Source organism: Dreissena polymorpha, unplaced genomic scaffold (assembly GCF_020536995.1).
Source record: "Dreissena polymorpha isolate Duluth1 unplaced genomic scaffold, UMN_Dpol_1.0 chrUn014, whole genome shotgun sequence".
Taxonomy (NCBI): domain Eukaryota; kingdom Metazoa; phylum Mollusca; class Bivalvia; order Myida; family Dreissenidae; genus Dreissena; species Dreissena polymorpha.
The window spans coordinates 295692-320000 of NW_026273328.1; the positions used below are offsets into that span (position 1 = coordinate 295692).

The 24309-nt window shown below is 32.5% G+C and overlaps 1 protein-coding gene across 3 annotated transcripts in view; it reads right to left on the minus strand.

Moving 5' to 3' along the window:
• The window catches only part of LOC127863549 (5'-3' exoribonuclease 1-like), an 82258-nt gene that overhangs the window by 12068 nt on the left and 45881 nt on the right, over nucleotides 1-24309 (minus strand). For all 3 annotated transcript variants that reach the window (XM_052403103.1, XM_052403105.1, XM_052403102.1), the window contains 11 exons: nucleotides 24036-24125; nucleotides 23454-23610; nucleotides 21516-21635; nucleotides 19655-19773; nucleotides 18440-18566; nucleotides 17146-17312; nucleotides 14367-14492; nucleotides 12032-12109; nucleotides 11500-11593; nucleotides 6857-7063; nucleotides 6094-6248 (listed from right to left, as the gene is read on the minus strand). In XM_052403103.1, the coding sequence (XP_052259063.1) occupies nucleotides 6094-6248; nucleotides 6857-7063; nucleotides 11500-11593; nucleotides 12032-12109; nucleotides 14367-14492; nucleotides 17146-17312; nucleotides 18440-18566; nucleotides 19655-19773; nucleotides 21516-21635; nucleotides 23454-23610; nucleotides 24036-24125 (1440 nt within the window). The remainder of the gene's footprint in view (nucleotides 1-6093; nucleotides 6249-6856; nucleotides 7064-11499; nucleotides 11594-12031; nucleotides 12110-14366; nucleotides 14493-17145; nucleotides 17313-18439; nucleotides 18567-19654; nucleotides 19774-21515; nucleotides 21636-23453; nucleotides 23611-24035; nucleotides 24126-24309) is intronic.

Here is a 24309-nt window from a genome sequence, read left to right on the forward strand (position 1 = left end):
AGCTGTTTTAGTGTTTAAAGCAAGATTCAAACACTTCTCTCTTGCAAATGTTTTTCAATCAAAGAAACAAGTTTGGATTTTATGAAAGTGTGAGGAAGCGTTGTATATAGTATAGAAAAATCATATGTGCTTAGTTGTGACATCGTATATTTTTTCTTTTCAATTTTATCAATAACTTCTAAGGAGTTTGTTATTGACCAAAATAGGTTGATATTACTATTTTCATAAACTTTATTTCAATATTTAGCAATATGATATCTAAATGCACTCAATGCAGATGTAAGAAACACTGATAATTGCTTGGTGGGACAAGACGCTGAATTAGCGATAAAACTTTTATTTGGCGTTTTATGTAATTTAGGTATCAAGTAAATTGATGGCAATTTCTTGTCAGTAATATTAACTATTAAATTTATTTATTGCATTCGGTAATATGGTCGGCAATAATTTAATTAGTTTGCTTATTGTAATCACAATATGATGTACTTTGTGAAAGTTCTTGTGAAATAGTGTGAACATAAAACACTCGTCATATTATTATAACATTATTAGCAGCCTTATCTGCAGTACTATGTCGAATTTAGATTGTAAGACGTCAAGCAATTTACAGAAACTTTGTGTAGTGCTATGCCTGCATGCAAACCATCAATACCTTAATCTTATAAATAGGATGTTCATCTTAAAAATATTACATCTACAGACGTGCAAACACTACATGTACAACAAATAATATATTCAAGGTGTACTTTTTCTAAATAAAATATATTGTCCTTTATCTAATCTGTACTGCTTTGTTCATCTATTTTTCTCGGTCTTTACTGTACACTACAGTTTAACTAAACTTTGTTTGACTACTAAAAGACTAAAGACTTAAATAGATCAAATCTCTATTAGAGAAATGATACTTAAATTAGTACTAGTTAAGTTTATACCCCAAATCACATAGCATTTAAACATTTTAACAAATTTCGTTTTCGTTTATATTTAGATGTTAATAAAATGCCGTATATCACTATCTAGATTAAGCAATGGTCCTTACAAACGTCTTGTTGAACATTTTTTTTGACTCATATTTATATTTTTGAGGCGGTTAAATGGGCCATTTGTAGATAACACATGCCAAAAAATGATTGTTGTTGTATCTTTATAAGATTCATTATAATGTATCGATATAATTTCAGATCATTCTCTTCCAGTAATGGGGCCAGACAGCCATAGGGCTGAGTACACCCAGTATTATTGTACATACATGTATGTATTAACATGTGTTTCCTTTTTTTGTTCTATGTTGTTGAATGTTTATTATAATTTAAAGGCATGGGATATGGATTTTGCATAATTAAACTTACTTTAACCACATGACTTGCAATCTGGGCGATCTTGACATTTTTCTTTACATGATAATATGAAAATTCAAAGAGCCTTAAGGTTTTTAACTACTTAAAATATATATATATATATATATATATACGGGATACACATTTTTTCCCGATATGTACAAACCCTTGTATTCGGAATGGGGATCGGAATGCTTTTTGAGCTATGGTTTTGCTTATTCTAGGGGAACTGGTATTTTTATATCCATTAGCACGGATTTCAAAGTGCATAACGATGATGCTGATTTCAACGCGGTTATTTGCAATTCACTGTTAGTGAATAATGTTTAACGTTGCTGACTGTATATGGGCCAAATAACTCCCCCTCCTTTTTGACTGATATCTTTGAAATTATTGAAAGATTTGAAAATGATTCTTTTATCATATATGGTGGTGTTAACCTTGTTATTGTTCCTGTAGTAGATTGTTATACTTACCAAAATATTAAGGTCCCCAATGCTCACAATAAAGTTGTAGATTTAATTAATTGCTACAATCTTGTAGATCCCTTCCGACATCATAATCAGTCAAAAAAAGATTAACCAGGCTTAGAAGAAATCAAATACAACAGGCTAGGCTGGATCTATTTTTAATTACAACATTTTTTTTTTGCAACACTTCAAATCCACTGAAATTGAACCGAGTCTTTTATATGATCGCTCAATTATAACTTTAAACATATCCTTTAGCAATTTTTCTCATACATAAGGTCTTTTGAAAGATAATAATTATCTACGGTCAGACATTTTGTACGTACAAGAAATAAACAAACAAAAAATGATATCAAACTTTAATACGCACTACCCATGTACAATTATCAATACAATAGCATCTTACTATCAGTCTCTATATACGCCAAAATGAATGTTATAGTGGAGACTTTAATAAATATACAAATGGAATTAATTGTCCAAAATTAACAAAGGCTTGGGCCATTGCAATTGAAGGTAGCATAAATTAAGATGAAGCTTCAACAGTTTCAAAACAAAAGTCAAATAATAAAAGCTCAGGAAGTTCTGGCTTCAATGTTGATTATTTATAAAATGCTCCAGAAAGAAATAGGTACCTTTGTTGTCAAATCCTTGAATAAAGCTTTCAAATGTGGAAATTTATATAAAACACAAACTCAAGGTATAATAACCTGTACTCAAACGTGTGATAAGTATAAGCTTTTTAAAAAAAATGGCGCCCTAAAACTCTTAAATACTATTTATAAAATTGTCTCTGGAGTAATAGCTTATATATTTAAATTAATTATGAACAAGTTAATTCATAACGACCAGACTGGTTTCATTGAAGGGAGATACATAGGGGAAATACAAGGTTCATTTATCACATTATACACTATACTGAAGAAAATGAGATCCCGGGTTTACTTCTCCTTATAGACTTTGAAACGATCTTGGATTAATGTTCGTGGTCCTTTGTACAAAATACACTTTCTTCCTTTAATTTTGGTCCAGACATAAAGCGTTGCTTTCAGATTTTATATAAAGATTCTAAATAAAGATAAGGAAGTGAAACTCCAGCTGCTGGAGCAGTATTGAATTCTCATTATATACAATTAGTTGGTCCTTTATTTAAGGCAAGTTACCAATTGCCCAAACAGTACGAAACAGCTCAGTACGAAACAACATACACACATAGAACGGTCAATGCAAAGCATTTGGGGTTTAAACCGGTGTTAGAGCGCTCAACCTCACACTTGGTCCAGCAATATTCATGATACATATAAGTGTAAATTAAATTTAACCTCATAGCATTGCAACTCAAATTAAACAATAATAGGGAATCGGATGTTCCTAAGAGTGGTTACTTATCGATTTTTTCCCTATTGAAAGGGGCTGCAGACAAGGAGATCCCCTCTAATTTTATTTTTGTATCATCTACGCTAATGTTTTTTACTTGTACTAATAAGAATATAAAAAGAAAAACAATGCATGAAATTAAACATAAACTGTCCTAGTTTGCGGACAATAATACTATTTCTTCTACTTTATTAGATGTAACTGCCCAATCGTTAATTGACACACTAACGTGTATACAAGATATTGTTCAAATATTTCAGGTCTTAATGTTAATTTTGATAATACAATGAGTGTATGGATTGATAAGCACACATATAGTTTTTATTCCATAAAAACAAATGAAAAAAAAGTTAAATATCCTGAAACATTGGAAAAGAAGAACTTAAACAACTATTGGAAAGATTGCTATTGCGAAAACACTTATTGTGTCATTATTCAATCACGCGTTCATATCACTTCCTAACCCACCCAATACCATGTTAAATTCAATAAAATCTTCTATTCTTACTTTTATTTGGTACGGGCATAGTAAAGAAAAGTAAACAACAATAGTAAAATAATATAGTAAATGAGGATAAAACATGATAAATGTGGATGCATTTATTCTAGCATTGAAACTTACCTGGATGAAAACAATTAAATTCTTTAGAATAAATTGGATATATATCTCAGAACTCTACTTTGATACTTAAAAATGTTTTAATTGCAGTTATCATTATGCTTTTAATATCTCTAACAGAATTTCAAACCCTTTTTGGGTAGATGTTTTAAAAAGCTTCTTACTTTATTGTTAAAAAATAGAAGTAAAAGCAGAATAATTGTTTAATTATCCAATATTTTATTATCTAAATATATTGATAGAAAATACAAGTTTTTTCGTTAAGTCATGGTTTGATGCTGGAATAAATCGTATATTTAAAAATAGAACCTTTATTTATGTTGATAAATTAAGTGAAATGTACAATTTGAAAATACAATTAATTAATTATAAAGGTGTGACAAGAGCAGTAGACAAATTTGTAAACAGAAAGTGTTTACTCTGTCCGACCCAACAACTGATAAAACCCTTTTAGACCCCATTATAACAACTGATATTAAAAAAGGAATATGGTGCTAAAAGACTAAATACGAGACTACTTTGTAAATAAAAGCAATCAACAACCTTGAGTTAAAGCAAAATAGGGTATAAACCTCAAAACCATACTTAATGAAAATGAAAGGAATTGCATTTTTGAACTACCCTTTTTAATAATAAACGATGTAACGGTACAGTGGTTCCTATACCGAATTATTCATTGGATACTTGGAACAAATAATCTTTTGAACAAAATGAAAATAACTGATGATCCATTGTGTTCTTTTTGCTAACAAGGTGAGGAGAATTTAGAACATTTATTCTTGGAATGTCAGATATCTAAAGTTTTAATTGATGAGATATTACCAGGACAATTGTTTCCTTTCATCAATAAGAACTTTTTTCCCCTAGGGTATTTAACAAAGTCAGCTATAGCCATAAATAATGTTATTTTGTTTATACAAGTGTAAAATGAATAAATTCATCTCAATTGTATAACAAACTTAGTATTCAAATCCAATACATATTGAAGTTCGTTACAACTGTGTATAAATTCTTTTTTAAACTCAAAGAACCAAGTTGAAATCGTAAAAGATATATGTAGTACCTATGTGTCATAAATCATAAGTGCATGTACTTATTTTTGTTTTTTCTATGCCTTTTTCATCTGAATATGCAAATACTTTTTGCTTACTACAATGTATATTAGATATGTATACATCCTGGAAAATGTATTTTTTAAACATGTACCTATGATTGCTTTTTGTATGCCTTTCATGCATCTGAATATGCAGATAACAAATTATACATACGTTAGATATGAATTCAAACTGGAAAATCAGGTTTATCTACTTTTGTTCTTTAAAAATACATTTCAATACACAAAATTATGCAACAGTCTTATATAAACAGCATTTTTTTAGTATGTAAACTTTGCATTTCTGTTAATATGAATTTGTGTATTGTTCATTGTAATAATTTGTTATGTAATCGCCAACAAAGACATAATATTTATGTGATCTTGTTTAAATTTACACCCGTAAGCGTATAATATTGCGAAAACGAATATGATTTTTGTAGAATAGTTCAATAAAACATTAAGACACTAAGACATTAAGCACTGGTTTAAAATCTGTGTATTATGTGTAAGTCTGTATTTCTCGTATAGTAAAGGTAGGGATTTTGTCCCCCTTCTATGCTAATTGTTTTGTCTTTGAACGCGTATGTCACTGCCTATAATTATATAGACACCTTATGACTTAAGATGTGTTGCATATGCATTTGTTTGTATGTCACTGTCTATAATTATATAGATAATATTTGACTTTATATGTGTTGCATATGTATTTATATATGTATCTGCATCCATTCTTGTAAGAAAATGTGTTGGGGGAATAAAAGTCTGGTTAATAATGATGTTCATTTGAGAAATAATTCGTTAGCATATAATAAATAATGCCATTTATTTCTATTCCAAATTAGCCATTTGATAAATATGGCTTTTTGTTAACTTAAACAAACGTTCAAGAGCGGTAGTTTACTAGGTAATCATCATAAAAAATAACCTTGTTCCCACTTTACTAAGATACTCATATCTTGAAAACAAAACAGTTGCATTGAAACTAGTTATAATCACATGCAAAAGGAGTGGACACTATTGTCCACTATGAGGCAAAAATATCATTAGTCTTCTTTGTAATTATGCTTTCAGGTATTGTAGGCTTTCATATGGCGATTATATATTGGGAGCTAGAACAGATAATCAGCTATTCTTGATCCTATGCTTATAAGCAACTTCGGATTTTATGAGACACATTGAGATCTTAGTGCTCACCATGTCTTCTGCTGTTGACTAACTTCCTCTGCGTTTCCGGGGATGATGAATACATCCCCAGTCAGTCGACTGAACAGTCCGATATTCCGATCACTGATATTGTTCATCTTTGCCAGCTCTTTTACGGGGAAGTAGTCCCCGTTATGTTCAAAATCCTATTCCAGGTACAATATTACAAAGTTGAATACATTATTTACTACAAGTTTGCAATACAAATACATTTACTTCAAATTAATCATTTTATTTTTATTTTGGGTTATCACAGAAGTGTGGCAATAGCTTTTCAAAACAACCAAAAAGTGATACTATAAATGTAGAAAACACCGTAATAATAATAAGCAATTATCCTAAAATGGCATGTTTATTTTGTCAATATATTTATTTTCACGTGTAACATAAATATTATCCTGGTCAATAGGTATGTGAGGGTCGAGGGCATCCCACGCCATACCGTCAACATCTTAAGATATGTATTGTTACATGTGCATAATAACTGAACATATGCAGGGTAAAATATCATCACATCATGAACCTATTTACCAAGGTAACCAAATGAAAATAAGGTTACAAACAATTCAGTCATTTGCATATTAGAGTTTGTAGAGTACATTGACCGTAAAATTCGTAGTGTGTCTTTAGATTTTCATAAGAATCTTATGTCATCTTTACAAGAAGTATGGAAACACGAGTGAGGGTAACCATTTGTCCGAAATTTAAGTTTTAATCCTGACATATGTACAGCAAAAAAACTATTGAAACAAACCGCCAAGTTGGTAAACTTGTCATCGAGGATGGGTTCCGTGATGGCAGACAATTCTATTCGGACACGCCGCTTCTCCAGATCATGATCTTTCACCTCCCCTTGGCATCCGTAATAAGGATAGTCCAGCATAAACACCTGGCAGCCATTTGGCAGGTAGTCCGTCACCGATGTGAACTGGCAGGAACTTGAGTTATGCGCTGTTAAGTCCTATAACAAGGATTATTTCTTATTTAGCTAAAACTTGTTATATCTGTTCACTTTTGCATGCAGCTACCTTTCTTACACACGTTTTCTTACACCCAAATCCTAAATAATATTAAATCAGTACAGTTTATTTCAATGCTGGACTTTGCAAGGCATATATAAATAAATACATATGAAAAACATAAATAAAATGTGAATAGATGTATTGAAACGTGCATATAATATAAGATTACATTTATACTATAACACTTCACTACACAAGTTTGGACACAGAATACACTGTATATGTTATAGAATGGACAAAAGACAATAACTATAATTCAGCCCAAACTGGTTGCCATACAAATAATTGTTTTAACAATCATATATTCATTTAGGTCATAACACTGTGAAATTCTTTTTTTTTTCAACGGACAGGTCAGTGGTTTGGACTGTGCTAAACTATCATTATAACAAGTGTTTCGATCAAGTTAAATAATGATTGGTATAGGAATGTGACTCGTAGAGTAAGTACCAGGTTTTTCTTCACTTTTACCAAATCACTTAGCTGTTTACCTTATTCAAGTTTTATACTAGGCCCAGATATCCTTATGACAAATGTTATGATCGGGTTTCATAAATGTTCTGCAACACTTGAGGCATCTAGAGTGTTCACAAGACAAATACTGACGAAACAAACCGGATAATGGAAAAAAAGGCTCAAAAGGTGACATCTCACCATGAATTAAAAAAAATAAACCAGAATTGATCATTTATTAAGGGACATCAAGTTATTCAATTCAACTATTAACTATTTTCGCAAATGGAGGGGCAGTGTTTACAGGGATCGGTATAAGGAGAACTTAAACTGCCTTGCTATATGAGCTAGCTTTTGCTGTCTGTCTGATTTGGAACCGGGATATGCCGGGTTCAATCCCCATTGTGGTTGGGGATTTTTCTTGCTGAGTTTCATATGTGCCCTACAATCTAACCTACTTATACCTCTCTTAATACGTTACCTTACTAAATACCCCTCTCCGTTTGCGAAAGAGTGTCAAAAATTTCGTATCGCCACGACAAATGACGGACGTCTCTATTGGAGGGTGTGTGTGCGCCCAACGAAGAAAATCCATCATGTCTGTCAGACGTCCCTCAGATATCGTGGCAGTAGGATTTTTGTGAAAGGGAGGGGGTGTAGTAGAGCTCGGTATAAGGAGAACTTATACTGCCTTGCTATATGAGCTAGCTTGTATAGCGACGCGATAGAGTGTCTGCGAAAGATGGAACCGGGAGGTCCCGGGTTCGATTCCAATTATGGTTGGGGATATATCCGGCTGGGTTACAATATTCAGTTACTAATTTGCCAAAGCTGCGTAACAAATATGAACGCCAGACCAACCGTTATAAGTTTTTTTTAATTACAGCTTACTTTTAAAATCTAGAAAGAACAAATCTAATCAATATAAAAAAGTGAAACTCCAGCTGCTGGAGCAGTATTGAATTTTCATTAAAAATATTTAGTTGGTCCTTTATTTAAGGCAAGTGACCGATTGCCCAAACAGTACAAAACAGCACAATACAGCACAATACAAACCAACATAAACACAAAATATGAATAAAGCTGGGTTCACCGCCTTGGAACGGTCAATGCAAAGCATTGGGGGTTTAAACCGGTTATAGAGCGCTCAACCTCACACTTGGCCCAACAATATTCATAATACATTTAAGTGTAAATAAAATTTAACGTCATAGCACTGTAACTCAAATCAAACAATAATAAATGGGAATTAAAACGCATTCAATTTAATTACAGTTTAATTACTCAATGGTATTGAAGATACCAGAGCAACAGAGTTACAACTTTTTGACGAATGATAAAATGAAACTACAAACAAGTGTCAACTACATTCCTTCTTTTATAGAAAAAGATTTAAAAATATAGCGTCATTAAGTTGATATTTCAGATAATCATCGCGCAAATACAGGAAGAAGCAGCAATAATGGGTGTACAAATTCCATATTACATTGCTTGGTTGCTTATGTGACTGCTAAAAATTAAATTAATAATAATTAAATCAAAAAAAAAAACTATCAGAGAGAAAATATAAATAAAATTGAACAGTATAAACCCAATGACCTATGCATGTAGCTTACATGTACCCAGGAACAGAGAAAGAGTTATGACGTAATTGACAGGCGAAGACACAATGACGTGAAAAAAATCCAGGGGCGGTACTGTAAAGTAATAATAAAACTATAATAGGGGGCTACTGCAAAATTGTACTACTAATAAAACAAGTTTAGTTGATTAAATATTAAGAATCAAATATATAAAAATAGTAATTCCATTAAAGCGACATTATTGGAATCAAACAGTATATAGGTGTATTAACAACTGACGACAAAAATGATTTGATGTACGATTTGAGTCCAAAAGTAGTTTTTATGCAGATTTGTTCATACGACACAAAGACACAATTTTGTTCAACAGTGAAAAATGCCCTTATAAAACAAGTTTAGTTGATTAAATATAAAGAATCAAATATATAAAAATAGTAATTCCATTAAAGCGACATTATTGGAATCAAACAGTATATAGGTGTATTGACAACTGACGACAGAAATGATTTGATGTACGATTTGAGTCCAAAAGTAGTTTTCATGCAGATTTGTTCATACGACACAAAGACACAATTTTGTTCAACAGTGAAAAATGCCCTTATAAAACAAGTTTAGTTGATTAAATATTAAGACTCAAATATATAAAAATAGTAATTCCATTAAAGCGACATTATTGGAATCAAACAGTATATAGGTGTTGTGACAACTGACGACAGAAATTATTGAGTCCAAATGTAGTTTCATGCAGATTTGTTCATACGACACAAAGACACAATTTTGTTTAACAGTGAAATATGCCTATAATATCACTAATGATTCCAAATTTTAAGAGAAGAAAGATATAGTGAACCGAAAACCATCAAACACGTGTTTTTAAGTACATAAGTATCGTATCCTTTTGATAAAAACAAGTTAATTAAATTGAAAAGTTTAATATGAACATTTGGTTTAACATATTTTAATTTGCGGACACGCTTCAAAACATCTCCGTAAAATGATGGATGGGAGATTCCATTATGTAAATGCCATTTTAAAGAAACATTATATTTTGAAATTAAATCACCATACTTAGAGTAACATTTAGCAAATTTACTTCTTTGGTTATGATACAAAAAGCCTTGTTTTAGCAATTTTTTAATATTAGATTACGATCATTAAAATCTTTAATACATGAACATGCTCTGGCATAACGTACCAACAGCGAATGTAAATACCATAGGCAGGTCCTTTATGGATTTTGCCATCTAGGAACGGAAAATTCAAAATTTCAAAGTTAAAATCGTCCCGTTTGTCGTATAAACTAGTTTTGATCAAATTATTATAAATAGTTAAATGTAAGTCTAAATACGCAGCGTCTGTATTGGATATACACGATCTATTTAAGACTAGTTCTTTTGGGTAGATTTTGTGAATATATTGTTCAAATAATTGATTATCTAAATTAAGTATGGCATCAATGTACCTTCTAGTAAGGTTAAAACAATTAATCAAATCTACTTGCTTAGTTTTAAATAATTCTAACATAAATTCGCTTTCATAACAATATAAAAAAAAAGGTCAGCTATAATTGGCGCACAATTAGTACCCATAGGAACGCCAATAATTTGTTTAAATATTTTACCATTAAATTCAACAAACAAGTTATCCAGAAGAAAAGTAAGTGCTGTACAAAAGTCAAGAACAGTCCAAATGATGTAATTATCTAATATCTGATTAGTAAAAAAAGCCGTTTTAGTGTTTAAAGCTAGATACAAACACTTCTCTCTAGCAAAAGTTTATTTCAATCAAAGAAACAAGCTTGGATTTTATTAAAGCGTGAGGAAGCGTTGTATATAGTGTAGAAAAATCATAAGTACTTACCTGTGACACCTTATATTTTTTATTTTCAATTTTATCAATAACTTCTAAGGTGCTTTTTATTGACCAAAATAGGTTAATATTACTATTTTCATAAACTTTATTACACAATTTAGCTATATGATATCTAATAGCACTCAATGCAGATGTTAGATACACTGATAATTGTTTGGTGGTACAAGACACTGAATTAGCGATAAAGCGACTTTTATAAGGCGTCTTATGTAATTTAGGTATCCAGTAAAGTGATGGCAATTTCTTGTCAGTAATATTGACTATTACATTTAATTGTATGCATTGGGAAATATGGTCGGCAATAATTTCATTAGGTTGCCTATTGTACTCACACAATGATGTAGTTTGTGAAAGTTCTTGTGAAATAGTTTGAACATAAAACACTCGTTATATTATTATAACATTATTAGCAGCCTTATCAGCAGGAACTAAGACGAATTTAGATTTTAAGTCTTCAAGCAATTTACAGAGAATTTAACTGTTGCTTGTAAGGCAAATGTCACAGGCTGGTTCCCGAACTGCTTCTCTACGGTAACCCTTCCATGTGATGCCGGTATGTATCTGTAAGCATATCGTGGAAACATGTACTATCAAAACTATCAATAACCTTAACTAACTAAATATTTCTATAGATCTTTGAAAATCATTATCTTGGATACCAATGGCGAATACAATTATTCAGAATAAAATAGTACTTCTCTTCAAACATGCAGCAAAACTTGACAATATATTTGAAATATCTTTCTGCTTACTATGGCTCAAAATCAATGCAAAGTTTTGATATACTTGCATACTTCAAGACGGAATCTATACTAACCCTTCTTTAAGGAGGTCAACGACTGTTTGCTCATAAACAGTTTCAGAAAATTTAATTTGTGCCAACAAGATTCAATTCCAACATGATACAATACACATTTCTTTCAAACAATGCCATTGTTTTTCTATTATGTTTACTTAAGGTACAAACTCTACAAGGTCAGAGTGTTGATGCAGGCTTACTTCATGCCGGTCATCGGCAAAGCTCTGAGTAGTATCGTGATGCTGCTGACCTTGACTCCCAGACATTTTTTATCGTATCTGCAAAATGCATCTGAACTTTAACTAAAATGACCAGATTCAAAGATAAACAATGGGTAAATGTACATATTTTTGATACTAATACTGAAATCATTTTTTAACAAAACCCGCATTTTTACAATAGTTTATAGAAGACAAACAGATTTGCAAAATTGATATATATAATATATAAATACTTTACATTTTCATCAATATTTAAACATGAGTAGGATCAAGTTTTTTTTGTTAATTTGTATAAATATTACATAAATTGCACGCAGTATTAAATGTACTATAGCTTGTGTATATGTTAAAACTCCACTCACTATAACATATTTAATTACCGTATATACTTGTCATTAGTCGATATTTGTAATCGTTAAAATATAAGTTTTGATTTATGATTGTTTTTTAATTATACCTGTCATACTTATTCAGGTAAAAATCGTGACATTTAATAACAATTGTCGGGGCATCATTTAACCTTTTGGCAATTCGACTTAAAATGATATTATCTTCACATCATAATGCAAAAAAAACACAGAAAGTATTTATATTTTTTAATGCAATTTCGGACAATAACTTCTAATCTGGGGATAAAAAAGATATCCCAGATAATTTGGTATTATAAACATCAACTATTCATGCGTGCGGCGAAACACAATGGTACTGTATACATCGAGTGCCACAAAGGTACATCAGCTACCAGCTACTGTGTAGACATCATGCGTAACTTAAGTACATGAGCTACCAGCTACTGTGTACGCATCAAGTGTCACATAAGTCCACCTGCTTTCAGCTACAGTGTAGACTTCAAGTGTCACATAAGTACACCAACTACCAGCTATTGTGTACACATCATATGTCTCATAAGAACACCAGCGAACAGCTACAGTGTTGTTATCAAGAGTCACATAATGTACACAAGCTAACAGCTACTGTGTAGACATCAGGTGTCTCATAAGTACAGAAGCTACAAGCTAATATGTAGGTTTAAGGTGTCACACAATTACACCACCTACCTGCTATTGTTTAAATATCAGATATCACATTAAAACACCAGCTAACGTCTACTGTGAATATCACCTTTCACATACGTACACCTGCTACTAGCTACTGATTCCAAACAGAGCCCAACTAACTGGTATATACTATCGTCCAAACATGTTTATAGTGTACGTATACTTTGTATATTACAAAAAGGAACGGGATTAAACGTTCTGTACTAATTGCATCAATTAAGCGTGAATAACTTATGTCAAATAATGTAATATTGAAACGTTTTAAGTGTGAACAATAATACAAAAATACGTGTATTGACTGTGGGATATGAAATAATCAAAAATACTTTCTAGCATCCATCGATAAACCTACATCTATCTTAAAATTTAATGAAGCATTCGGAGTTGCCTTTGTACTTAAGCAGTTTAACGGGATGTTATATGATGTCTTGGCGAGCCAAGGGGTTGCTTGCAGAGTATTTCGATGTCCAATAACACCGTAGGGAATTTACTTAGAGCTTTAATAATAAGTATTTCAATTTTTATTATACATGTTTATTGTATTTACGCATATTCAATCTTTACAAGGTGGTTTTAAGGAGTCGAGGGTCTATTTGGGGTATTTCAACCGGACGCCAATCGCATGCCGCCAAAAGTGAATAGTGGATAATTATCCTTGTTGATGTCCGATTGAAAAAGGTGTACCACCACTGAACATGCTGAATCATGTCACGAGATTTTCTTTAAACGGGCATTCTTATAATTAAATTAACATGACGAATGTCAAGGTAGTTGAAATTGATATTTATGCTACATGTACAAAGCATTTTCAGATATTGCGCTAAAGTTAAAGTTAATTTTTTGTGCAATCACTTTATCATTTTTTGCATGTAGTTTGCATATAGTTTGTTTTTACTTACATACATATAAATTGTTTCGACAAATCATTAATCCGTATTTAAACTTCAGGTGGTATTATATATTGAATTGAAGAACCGTTTAGCTTGCTTATGCAATAAAACGCAAACACTGTTGCCTTGTTTGGCCGATTTTTACTATGCTATTTTTTTTCAAATTGTCACCGGACTTATGGTGTAATAATTAACAAATCTGCCATTTATTGTCATTTGTAACCCGCCGACTTATGGGTGGGTAGACTTATGACTGAGTATACGATGTACGCATTTAACAAAATTGAACATTTTGTTCGAACTTAGATAGGGACAGCTTGTAATGCTGATCTGCTCACTTCATGCAAGCGTAGCCTCTATACTTACCGTTGTACGATGGAATTTCTCTCCCTTTTCCATTTTTCAGCAGTTATGTAGTCATGCTGCGTCGTTTTAATACTTGGACGCGTGTTTCCTGATTCACTTGAGTTGTCAACCTCAACCTTGGTGTAACTGTTATGGCATTAAGCAAGTAAATATGATAAAATGAAATAACTAGTCATTTCATTGCAATTAGTGATGCAAGAGGTTACAAAACCATTAAACGGTTAACCTTTTCCGTAACCGGTTATTAATTGGTTTAAATGTTTAAGTAGACATTCAATATGTCACACCGCTCATACATGAACTCTATAGAAACGAAAGTAACTTGTGATTGTGTGCGCTGCTAGCATATCAATTTCTCAATAAAAATGTATTATGGCATTAATTTTAATATTTGTGTAGATGTATGCTTCATTTTGTTTTTATTTCTCCTGCATAAAAGCATAAAAATTAAAATTATAAGAATATAACAATACTCATTTTCACGTGTAATTAATTTGGTTGGGCCGCTTATATTACGTTTGCGTCGTATCGCTAACAATAATGACGTGTTCGTTGTTCATTCTGTTTTAATTTTTTAAACTACTACACTTGTGTAACACTATATCACAGTTCAAACACATCAGCAAACATACATGTATATGCACAACTTGCACAACAGAGATATTGTTAATTTGGTAAAGAATATGACTTTGTCCACTAGAGTGTGGCTGATGCAGTTGCCAGCCTTGGTAACAAAACGACAAATTGTTTTGTTAAATAAAACTTGCCTCAGACGGTAGTGGCATAGATATTGACGTAAATTAATAATAAGTATATTAAGTTATAGTAATAATAAAACAAATACGACGTTACCTCGAATATTTGATTGACTACGAATTCAATTCCTGAAACAGTTGTTTCTTATACAAATTTAATGATCCCAAGCAATCAACCTTTAGTATTCGTTAACAAAACTACACAATAAGCGATCCAATGCCCCAACTGATTTTTATCGCGAGGTATATTAAATGTGTAAGTTACGTCTTCGCTAATAGCCCCCTCTCCCCGCAGTTCGCTTGTTAAATTTTCGCGAGGAAAACAAAACTATAGCGCCAATTATAAAAACGTACCACCTGTTTAAAACCACAAATAATACTTATGTGTTGCTTTATTACTTCGTTTGTTGACACGTTATGTATCACCGCCAGCGCAAGTTGGCAGTATGTCGCACGCAAAACATATCAAAGTACTCGAAGTACTGGTGGGGCTATTTTGCTCAAATTTAGTGGTCGTTAAAACACTATACACCGTGATGATAACCAATCACTTTTTTTGAAGAAAACAGACGGAAGTAAGGAAGGGTGACAGGCTGTCAAAATTATATGATTCAGCTCTTGGGATAAATGTAAATGCTGCTTTTTAAAACAAGTCATTGTCGTATTTGCCAATTGATAGCTAAACTGCGATGCTATAATACACTTACCCAGTTCCAAACTTGTCATAGATTTGACAAAGACAAGCATTGCATTAATTTCTTATTAGTAAAGTAAGGTCTATGGATCGTTATTGTCTAAGTACACTGGCCTCCGTGTGTGTCAAAGTATAAAGTTTTTGAGCAATTGGATACTAAAAGTCAACCCATTTCCAAACTTGACATAAATTTGATAAAGACAAGCATTGCAGTATTTTCTAAATAGTACAGTAAGGTTGCTGGATCGTCTATGCCTTAGTACACGGGCCTCCGTGTGTGTAAAAGTATAAAGTTAATCCATTCAGTATCAAGTAAGATACGGCAAATGTTAGTTTTTGAGCAATGGGATACCAAAGGTCAATGTCAACCAGGGGTTAAGCTAAAAGAGTCAACAGAAAGGTATTGTCCAAAGGGGTGTTCTGTCCAAGAATTAAGTAAATCCATTCAATAATAGGGGGGGGGGGGGAGAAAGTATCAACTACATGGTACTCGAAGCCACGACCCGTGCTTAACAGTATCGTGCTCTACCGACTTAGCTAGCCGAACGGAAACAGTTATCTCAGCAACGTGTAGTATTAAAACAATCACACAATTTCCGATAGCTTTGACATGTTCTGATTGGTCATTTTTTTACAACGGAAAAAAACGATGTACTTCGTCACAGTGTATTTTGTGGCGCATTAATACTAATACCATGCGATCGAAGCTATTTTGTTTGCGAATGCAGAATCTGGGTGTACTGGTCGTTTCGGAAGGTTAACCGGCTTACCTCTTGCATCCCTAATTGGTATGCTTTGACTATAACACTTGCAACAGTTTATAAGCAATGTTCAAAAGCATATTACTATGAAATCACTGAGGATGAAAACGTGCATTGCATATTTACATTACATGGTGTAAAGTACCTGCACAATAAATCAAATTAAATTTAACTTGTGTGTTATGATATATGTAAAGTTTTAATAGCTCGATATATGTTAAGGTAATTTGCTCCACATACTTTTATGCTATCACCATGCCCATGACTGAGTTCAAGGGCACATAACTAAAGGGATATGTGGGTCGATTCGCATATCACAAGTACAATGCCCATCTCAATATTATTGTTATAATATATTTTAAGTTTTAACTTATTTTCGTAAGAAATGCAGATGTTGGATTCTCAACAAGTGGATAACATTTTATGTGCACTGACAAACGAACAAAAAACAACAGAATATCATAAATATATCCTCCTCAAACTTTGCTTTAACCATGTTCAATTTACCGATTGTAACACATGTTAACATCAAGTTTTTGAATTTATAAAAATCTGCGGCACTTACATACCTATATTTTTCATTGCAGACCGCCACGACCTTTGCTTCGTATAGGTGGGGCCAATTTACGTAGATCTCCTTACCAATGTATTCATCTGCTACCATTTCGATATCCTTACTACACAGATTATCCGGGATATAAATTATCATTTTGTAACATTCCTCTTGGAATTTAGCCTGTAACATTCAGAATAAAAGACCCATATAACTGCATTACACATATAAAAGAGATTAATGTGGAAACTGCGATCAAGTCCTAGTTGCATGTTGTCTAATCGGGTACATGTGTCGTATGGAGAAAACGTAAAAGGGATTAATATTATTTTAAGCTCTTTGGACCATCTTGTTCAGTACAGCAATTTCAAAACGTTTTGCTGGGGATTATTCAATGACCACATGTGCACAATTTTTAAATATTTAGCAATCAAATATGAAAAAAGTGTGTTATATGTGTGTTTGACAATTGTGTCTAATGTTAGGGTCAGCTTGTCTGTTTGCGGTAGAAAAACCTGTTCAGGCATGTTGGCAAAGGACCATCTAATGCAAAGTTGTGTGATTTATGTTATAAGACGAAACCCCTTTAAATGTTAAGCTATGGCAGATATCTATTTCGCAGTGAAGAAGATCTGTGTGCACATGTTTAGTAGAGGACCGTCCAATGACAATATAAATAATTGCTAAGAACTTAAGAAAATATATCGAATATACACAACTTCAGTGCATATTCTATTTGTAAGTCAATCAGTTTTTCTGCAAAGGAGCAGAAACGTTCTTACAATTTAAGCAGAGAAACATCGAATGAAAATTGAAGTGGCAATTTGTGAAATGAAGCAGAACACTTTTGGCATAGGCCCGTATAATGAACATTTGCGACTTTACAAATCTAAGCGTTAAGATAAATGGTGATTTGAAATATTTTCTTGAAACCATATGCCCATGTTTGGAAAAGTTGTGTATTGGTAATGCATATTGAAAATGAAAATTAGAAAGTATTACAGGAGCACAAAACTACGATACAATTGTTAAAGACGGAGGAGCAAATAAATAAAAATCAAATTTATAAATCACTGTAAGCCGTTCTAGATATTGTCAAGATAAAAACTCCGACAATGTTTCATTAAGATTCGATGAAAAATATAGCTTTTATAGTGGTAATGGGTTAGACATTGACGACACACAGCCACGGTTATAGAGTAATCACAATTGCTCACCATGGAGAGTTCTGCGCATGTGAGATACACAAGTTTAAATAATATCCCCGCGACAATGACACGGTGTATTTAAATGATCACTGTAAGTTCTACCTCATGAGGTATGTATTGGAAGGTTGGGAAGCCAGGATAGAATACGTTCAGCTTAGCCCCTTCAATAAGCCCCTTCTTCAGCGTATTTGAGGCGAGGTGAAAAGCATCCTTCTCGATCTCAGTTAATCTGCAAGTTACAATGTTACAATAGAAACTATTGTAACATGTGTATTTTTCAAATCTCTCATGATTGCATAAATATAAAACACATTTCGACAAAACCTACCGTAGCTAGCACGTTTTCAAAATAGCTACATCTTATTGGTTTCACCCGAACCATTTAAGTAGTTAAGAAGTTGAAAAGATGTTCGTTAGGAAACCAATGATGTCTTCTTTAAATATTCACAGTTTTTGTTTTGTGAAATCACGAAGAACGGCTTGCGGTTTATATTATGCCTATTATTATTATCTCATGTTTTTTTGTTTTCTCTATGTAACCCTATTTAGTAAAATAAATCCAGTTGTCTAAGGCATCATTTCCTGCTCGAAATGAAAAACGAGTAACTTATATAGACGATCACGCAAACTTATTATAATTAGCAAATTTACAGTTTATATGAATATACGATGAATTTAATTTTCATACAATATTATAGTAATTCGTATATTTGTACCATGTGGACAAAATGCAAATTTGGAATATCTTAAGATAAAACACAATCGGTCATACAAATAGATGACACAGGTATATTTGCATAACGTTTATATTTTTTCGGAAATTTCCCTCGGGTAATAGTTGATTGTATCTAAATTTCCCGACACGAAAATAATATTTTACATGTCTAAAAACCAAGTGTAATTACGGTAATTTTTTTTATCTTAGACAGAGTAAATGAATCAACTTAAATTTTAGATAGCAAAAAATACCGTACTGTGCTGTTTAAAAGGGCTGAAAAACAAACACCATTGTTGAAAAAAAAACTAATTGATGATATATAAAAAACATTGTTTTCTTCAAATTGTAAAACTCAATTATACAATTTCATCTGTTACCCAGAATGGCAAATCCATACTGAATATACACTTTTTGTAGGACAAGGGAATAGTAAAGATGGTCCATTAACCAGTGTTAAAATTTACATAGCATACCTTTTGTACTTTAAACGCATTGATATCCAGGTTTAATGAGGTACTCTGAAGTCAATTTCCTGGGACGAACCATTCCACTCTGAGGATTGCCACCATGACAACATATCCATTCTACTTGAGACCTACCTGACATGGTTGACATCATTATCGGAGTAAGTGTACAGCAAGTGGGGACCATGTTTGTTAGGAGACTTCTCCTCTGTCAGTAAGTGGGACTCACAACTGATGGCTTCAAGAAGACGCTTCTGTCAAGAAACACACGAATAAAGGGATGACCATACCAGTACAAGCAGTATTGTGTGTTGTGCGACAAACGATAAGCTTTCTTGCCTAACTTAAAATGTTACGTATAAAACTTAACGTAAATAACGTAGTATGAGCCACCCGTAACTGCGTATTCTAATTGATAGTATTAAGTCGGCCAGCTCAGTTGGTAGAAAGCTCGTCTTCAAGAATAACAAGGATTGAAGGTTCGATCCACGGCCCTGTCACAAAACGTTTGAGGGGAATTCTCATGAAATCTACGCCCAATCTTACCGAACATCTGATTCAAGTAGGAAAGGTGTCAGTAACAGGCATACATAAGTGCATTAATTACTCATAAACCAGCTAACCTAGAACAAATTTGAGTTTATAAACTGACTGCCTTGGTATCATTTAAATAGTGTTTAAAACGGCAAAGAATCGACCTAAACAAACATAAACAAATTGATTGAAATACAAGCAATACAATTGTTTGCATAGTTAGCGCAGTCTCCAGATGATTGAAAAAAGTGACCTATCTGAACATAAATATATAAATAAATAAATAAATAAATAAATAAATATATATATATATATATATATATATATATCTATATATATATATATATCCCACAATAATTGTGGGTTAAATGTATTAACCTTAGCGCTATAGGTACAGTTTTACCGATCATTTTTGTATTGATACCAAATATGAATTCTTAATCTATTTTGGGTAATCTTTACCAAAAGTGAACATTGTTTTCATTTCTTCTAAGTTTTTATTCAGCAAAGCATAAGTGCAAGCTATCTACGCGGATGAAGAGACATTGTGATTGATTCATAATTTTGGCACGTTTTATATCAGAACAAACGGTTTGTAAATCGTTTAAACCTTTTGATTGTGCTGTTATGGTAGGGTACGGTTGACACAGAGTATTCAAGTATTAATTCCTATTACAACCATTGATATACTGATTCCGTATTTTTAATATGTTTAAGACCTTTCATTATTGCTTCAATATTGTATTTGGGCCCGATCACGTTTACCGGAACAATATACTTTTTCTAATGTAAAATAACCTGTGGCTTACTAGGCGGGTACAGGAAATCCACACCCCTGGGTAATATTACTTGTACAATTACAGAGGGACATATTGCCTAATATCTTGAGTGATAATTTAGTCTCATCAATAATGAGGGAATTTGATACATTTTTAAAGATGGAAAATGTTTCTTTATCATTTAAAGGGATTGTTGAAATTATGCAATTAAAGGTGGAAATGCTGCCTCATCAATTAAGTGATTATGCCAGACAATAAATAGAATGGAAGTGTAACCATATAAAAAACGGGAACAGATCATCAACAATAAGATGAAATGTTGCTATATCACCGATAACGGATGAATCAACTCATGAATGATAATGAGAACTTGAATAGATGCAAAGAAATATCTCATCAATGTTTGTCGAGGTACATGGAAACAATATTTAATAGGAAAGCATTGCATCATCTATGGATTATGAATGGGTAAACGGAAAAAATAACAATTAAGGGAGATATTGATAAAAGGAACGTATGCCCTCATTAATAAAGTGGTAATGAACGATGGACAATTATTACCTCATCAATAAATTGGGGAATTAGGTAAAGTTAAAGTATAACCTGATCAACGATGTGGAAATACATTAATGTAAAGTATTGCCTCATCAAAGTAGTTTCAAATTGATTAATTAAAGTAGCACCTCGTCAATGAAAGGCATCAGTACCACGGCTTCCCAATCTTGCTTCTTTTCATTGAGATCTCTCTCACACTGAGAGGGGTAGAAATCAATCACTGACGACGAGGCATCGGTCATTAATCTCTGAAATTACATTGTGAAAAACAATACCAGAATATCAGTGAAACTGATTCGTGCTCCATGATGATACGTTGTGTCGATATAAGATATCATTTTGGTGGAAATTAATTTTTGTACATGGAGACAATTACGAAATCGATCCTCCCTCGAGTGGAACGATATGAGCATATCCGACCCGTAGGGCTGCTGCATATATTTTCGTCAAATTGTATCAATAGTTTCAGTAGTATGACCGAGAAACATTAATTTCATTAGAAAATGACATATCATGTATGAAAAGGCAATAACTGCACAAAACATTTTGGTGCGGAACAGCGTAAAAAAAAAAATACGCATGCCAATGCAAGAGTGATGATTCAGAAATTATAATTCGTACGGTAAAACCCCTGAAAATCATGGAAGCGTAACGATTTTTTAAAGAGGCCTTTTCGCAGATTTGTGCATGTTTTGAAGTTTGTCATTAAAATGCTTTATATTAAATAAATGTAAACATTTGAAATAAAAAGCTCCAGTGAAAAATCGAGAATAAAATTTTAAAAAGAAAAAAAGTAACCCTCAACTGGGCTCGAACCACTGACACCTGGAGTCCTGGAGTAAAAGTATAAACCATTTAGACCACTCAGCCATCCGCGCTCACGCAATGTATACATTATTTTATACTTTATATAAGCAATCCTCGTAGTTTCACAAAATATAACGACAACAACAGAACTCTCCAAATTATTCAATCGTTTCGCGTTGCAACGCTTTATAACTTTATCAGGTTTTTAAATCGTCATATAATTATGCATATATTGGCAATTTTAGAGCATGGCAAATGTTTAGTAGTACTGTTTCCTCACAAATATCATAACTTAAACGATAATTTGCGAATCTAAAACAAACTTTTTAAATTTTGTCAATTTACAAAAACGTGAAAATGCCCCTTTAATATAATGTGAAAGAAACCCTGAAGGAAATTTGTTTATGAGATTTCGCACGGAATCAAAATAAATCTATTTAAAAATGAAATATAAATGACCAAGCGCACAAACTCCCTAAAAAAAATAATTGGAACAATGTCCACACTTAAGTGATTCTGCAAATAAAATTAAATCAAGTTTAGAACATAAGTATTTGAGATTTTTTGCGTAAACAACATACAGCATATTAATTATTAAAGGGCAGCATTCAAAACTAATTGGATCAGAACATCCTGACAATGTCCTACCTTACGGGATGCTCCCTATCATGTTTAATTAAATTATGATTAGTGTTTGACATCTCTCGCGGTGACGAAACAAAGCTCAGTAATAGTCAAAAGGAAATAACTCTTTGAATCAAACCGAAATGACATGACAATGATGGGGATATCCACATTGTAGGAATACTAATACAAGTTTTCAGCAAAATTGGATAATCAGTTTATGAGATCTCGTGCGGAAACGAGAAGTGCTACAGACGGATGAACGAATTGACAGATGGGAGGACGAAGGAAAAATAGATTATCAGGGAAATTGTTTTCAGAACCACGCAAACAACATTCTATCAAAATTATTGTTTTGACTGACAGACAACGCGGCAAGTATGTGCCCTTCTCCGTTCGGAAAGCATAAGAATATACAAAAAACACACCAATTTCAATCATTAAATACCTGATTATAGATTTGTTTGTTGTTAACTTGTGGGCACGATAACATGTAGTATATTTGAAACATTGATACGCATTTCCACCTAGCTTCAATAATAAACATTCAATTAAGTACAAATTTTACCTACCTTCATACTGAATCAATTGATCACACTTCACAAATGGAACACAGTAAATGGATGTGTACTCACCTGATATCGTTGAGGCAGGAGATATTTACTGGCTGTATCCAGCACTGCCATGAGCTGATCAAATGGCAGGAACGGGGTTCCAAGGTCAAAGGTCAAGTCCATGTCATTGAAATCATTAACATCACTCATGTAAGGCGCATAGTGGTGTGGGTAGAACCTGAAATACAGCGAAAATATCATAAACTGATAACATATATTAAGGTTAATAAGAACCTTGCATAAGCGATTGTTTGCATGTATAAGACTTTGTAATATTCTGTAATTTTTAATTTAATTTTGCAAGTTGCACATTATTTACAATAACAACATATATTATGCATATAAAATACTTTTTACTTAGATAAACGCTTTTAAAAAAATGCGAATATTGAAACAATACACATATAGTCTCGTACACAAAACAGTTATTGAATGGCTTTCAAGGTACAAACATATTTCTTAACTTAAACAGGCCAAGATCCGTTTTCGTAAACCAATGTAATTATGTAATTACATGTAAGATGACGCACTTGCAATTTGAACATATAATGTTATATTTGTTCCACTTTATAATAGCATATTTTTGTACAGGATCATGCATACCAACTCCAAGACGGCATCCCTTCATAGTAATACAGCAGAATCCACTGAATTCCTCGCACATAGCTTTTGGCCAGTTCTTGAATTACCTTACTGAATAGAAACGTTCAGACAAATTAAGCATGTAAATTGAATTTTCATCTAGTAGGCAAATTTAGTACATCCATTAAATCGTATCAATGTGATAAATACATGTTTACGGTAAGACATTACATTTCTTTAAATGATATAAGAAGAATGTCCAGTACAGGACATTATGGGCACAGAAAAACACTCA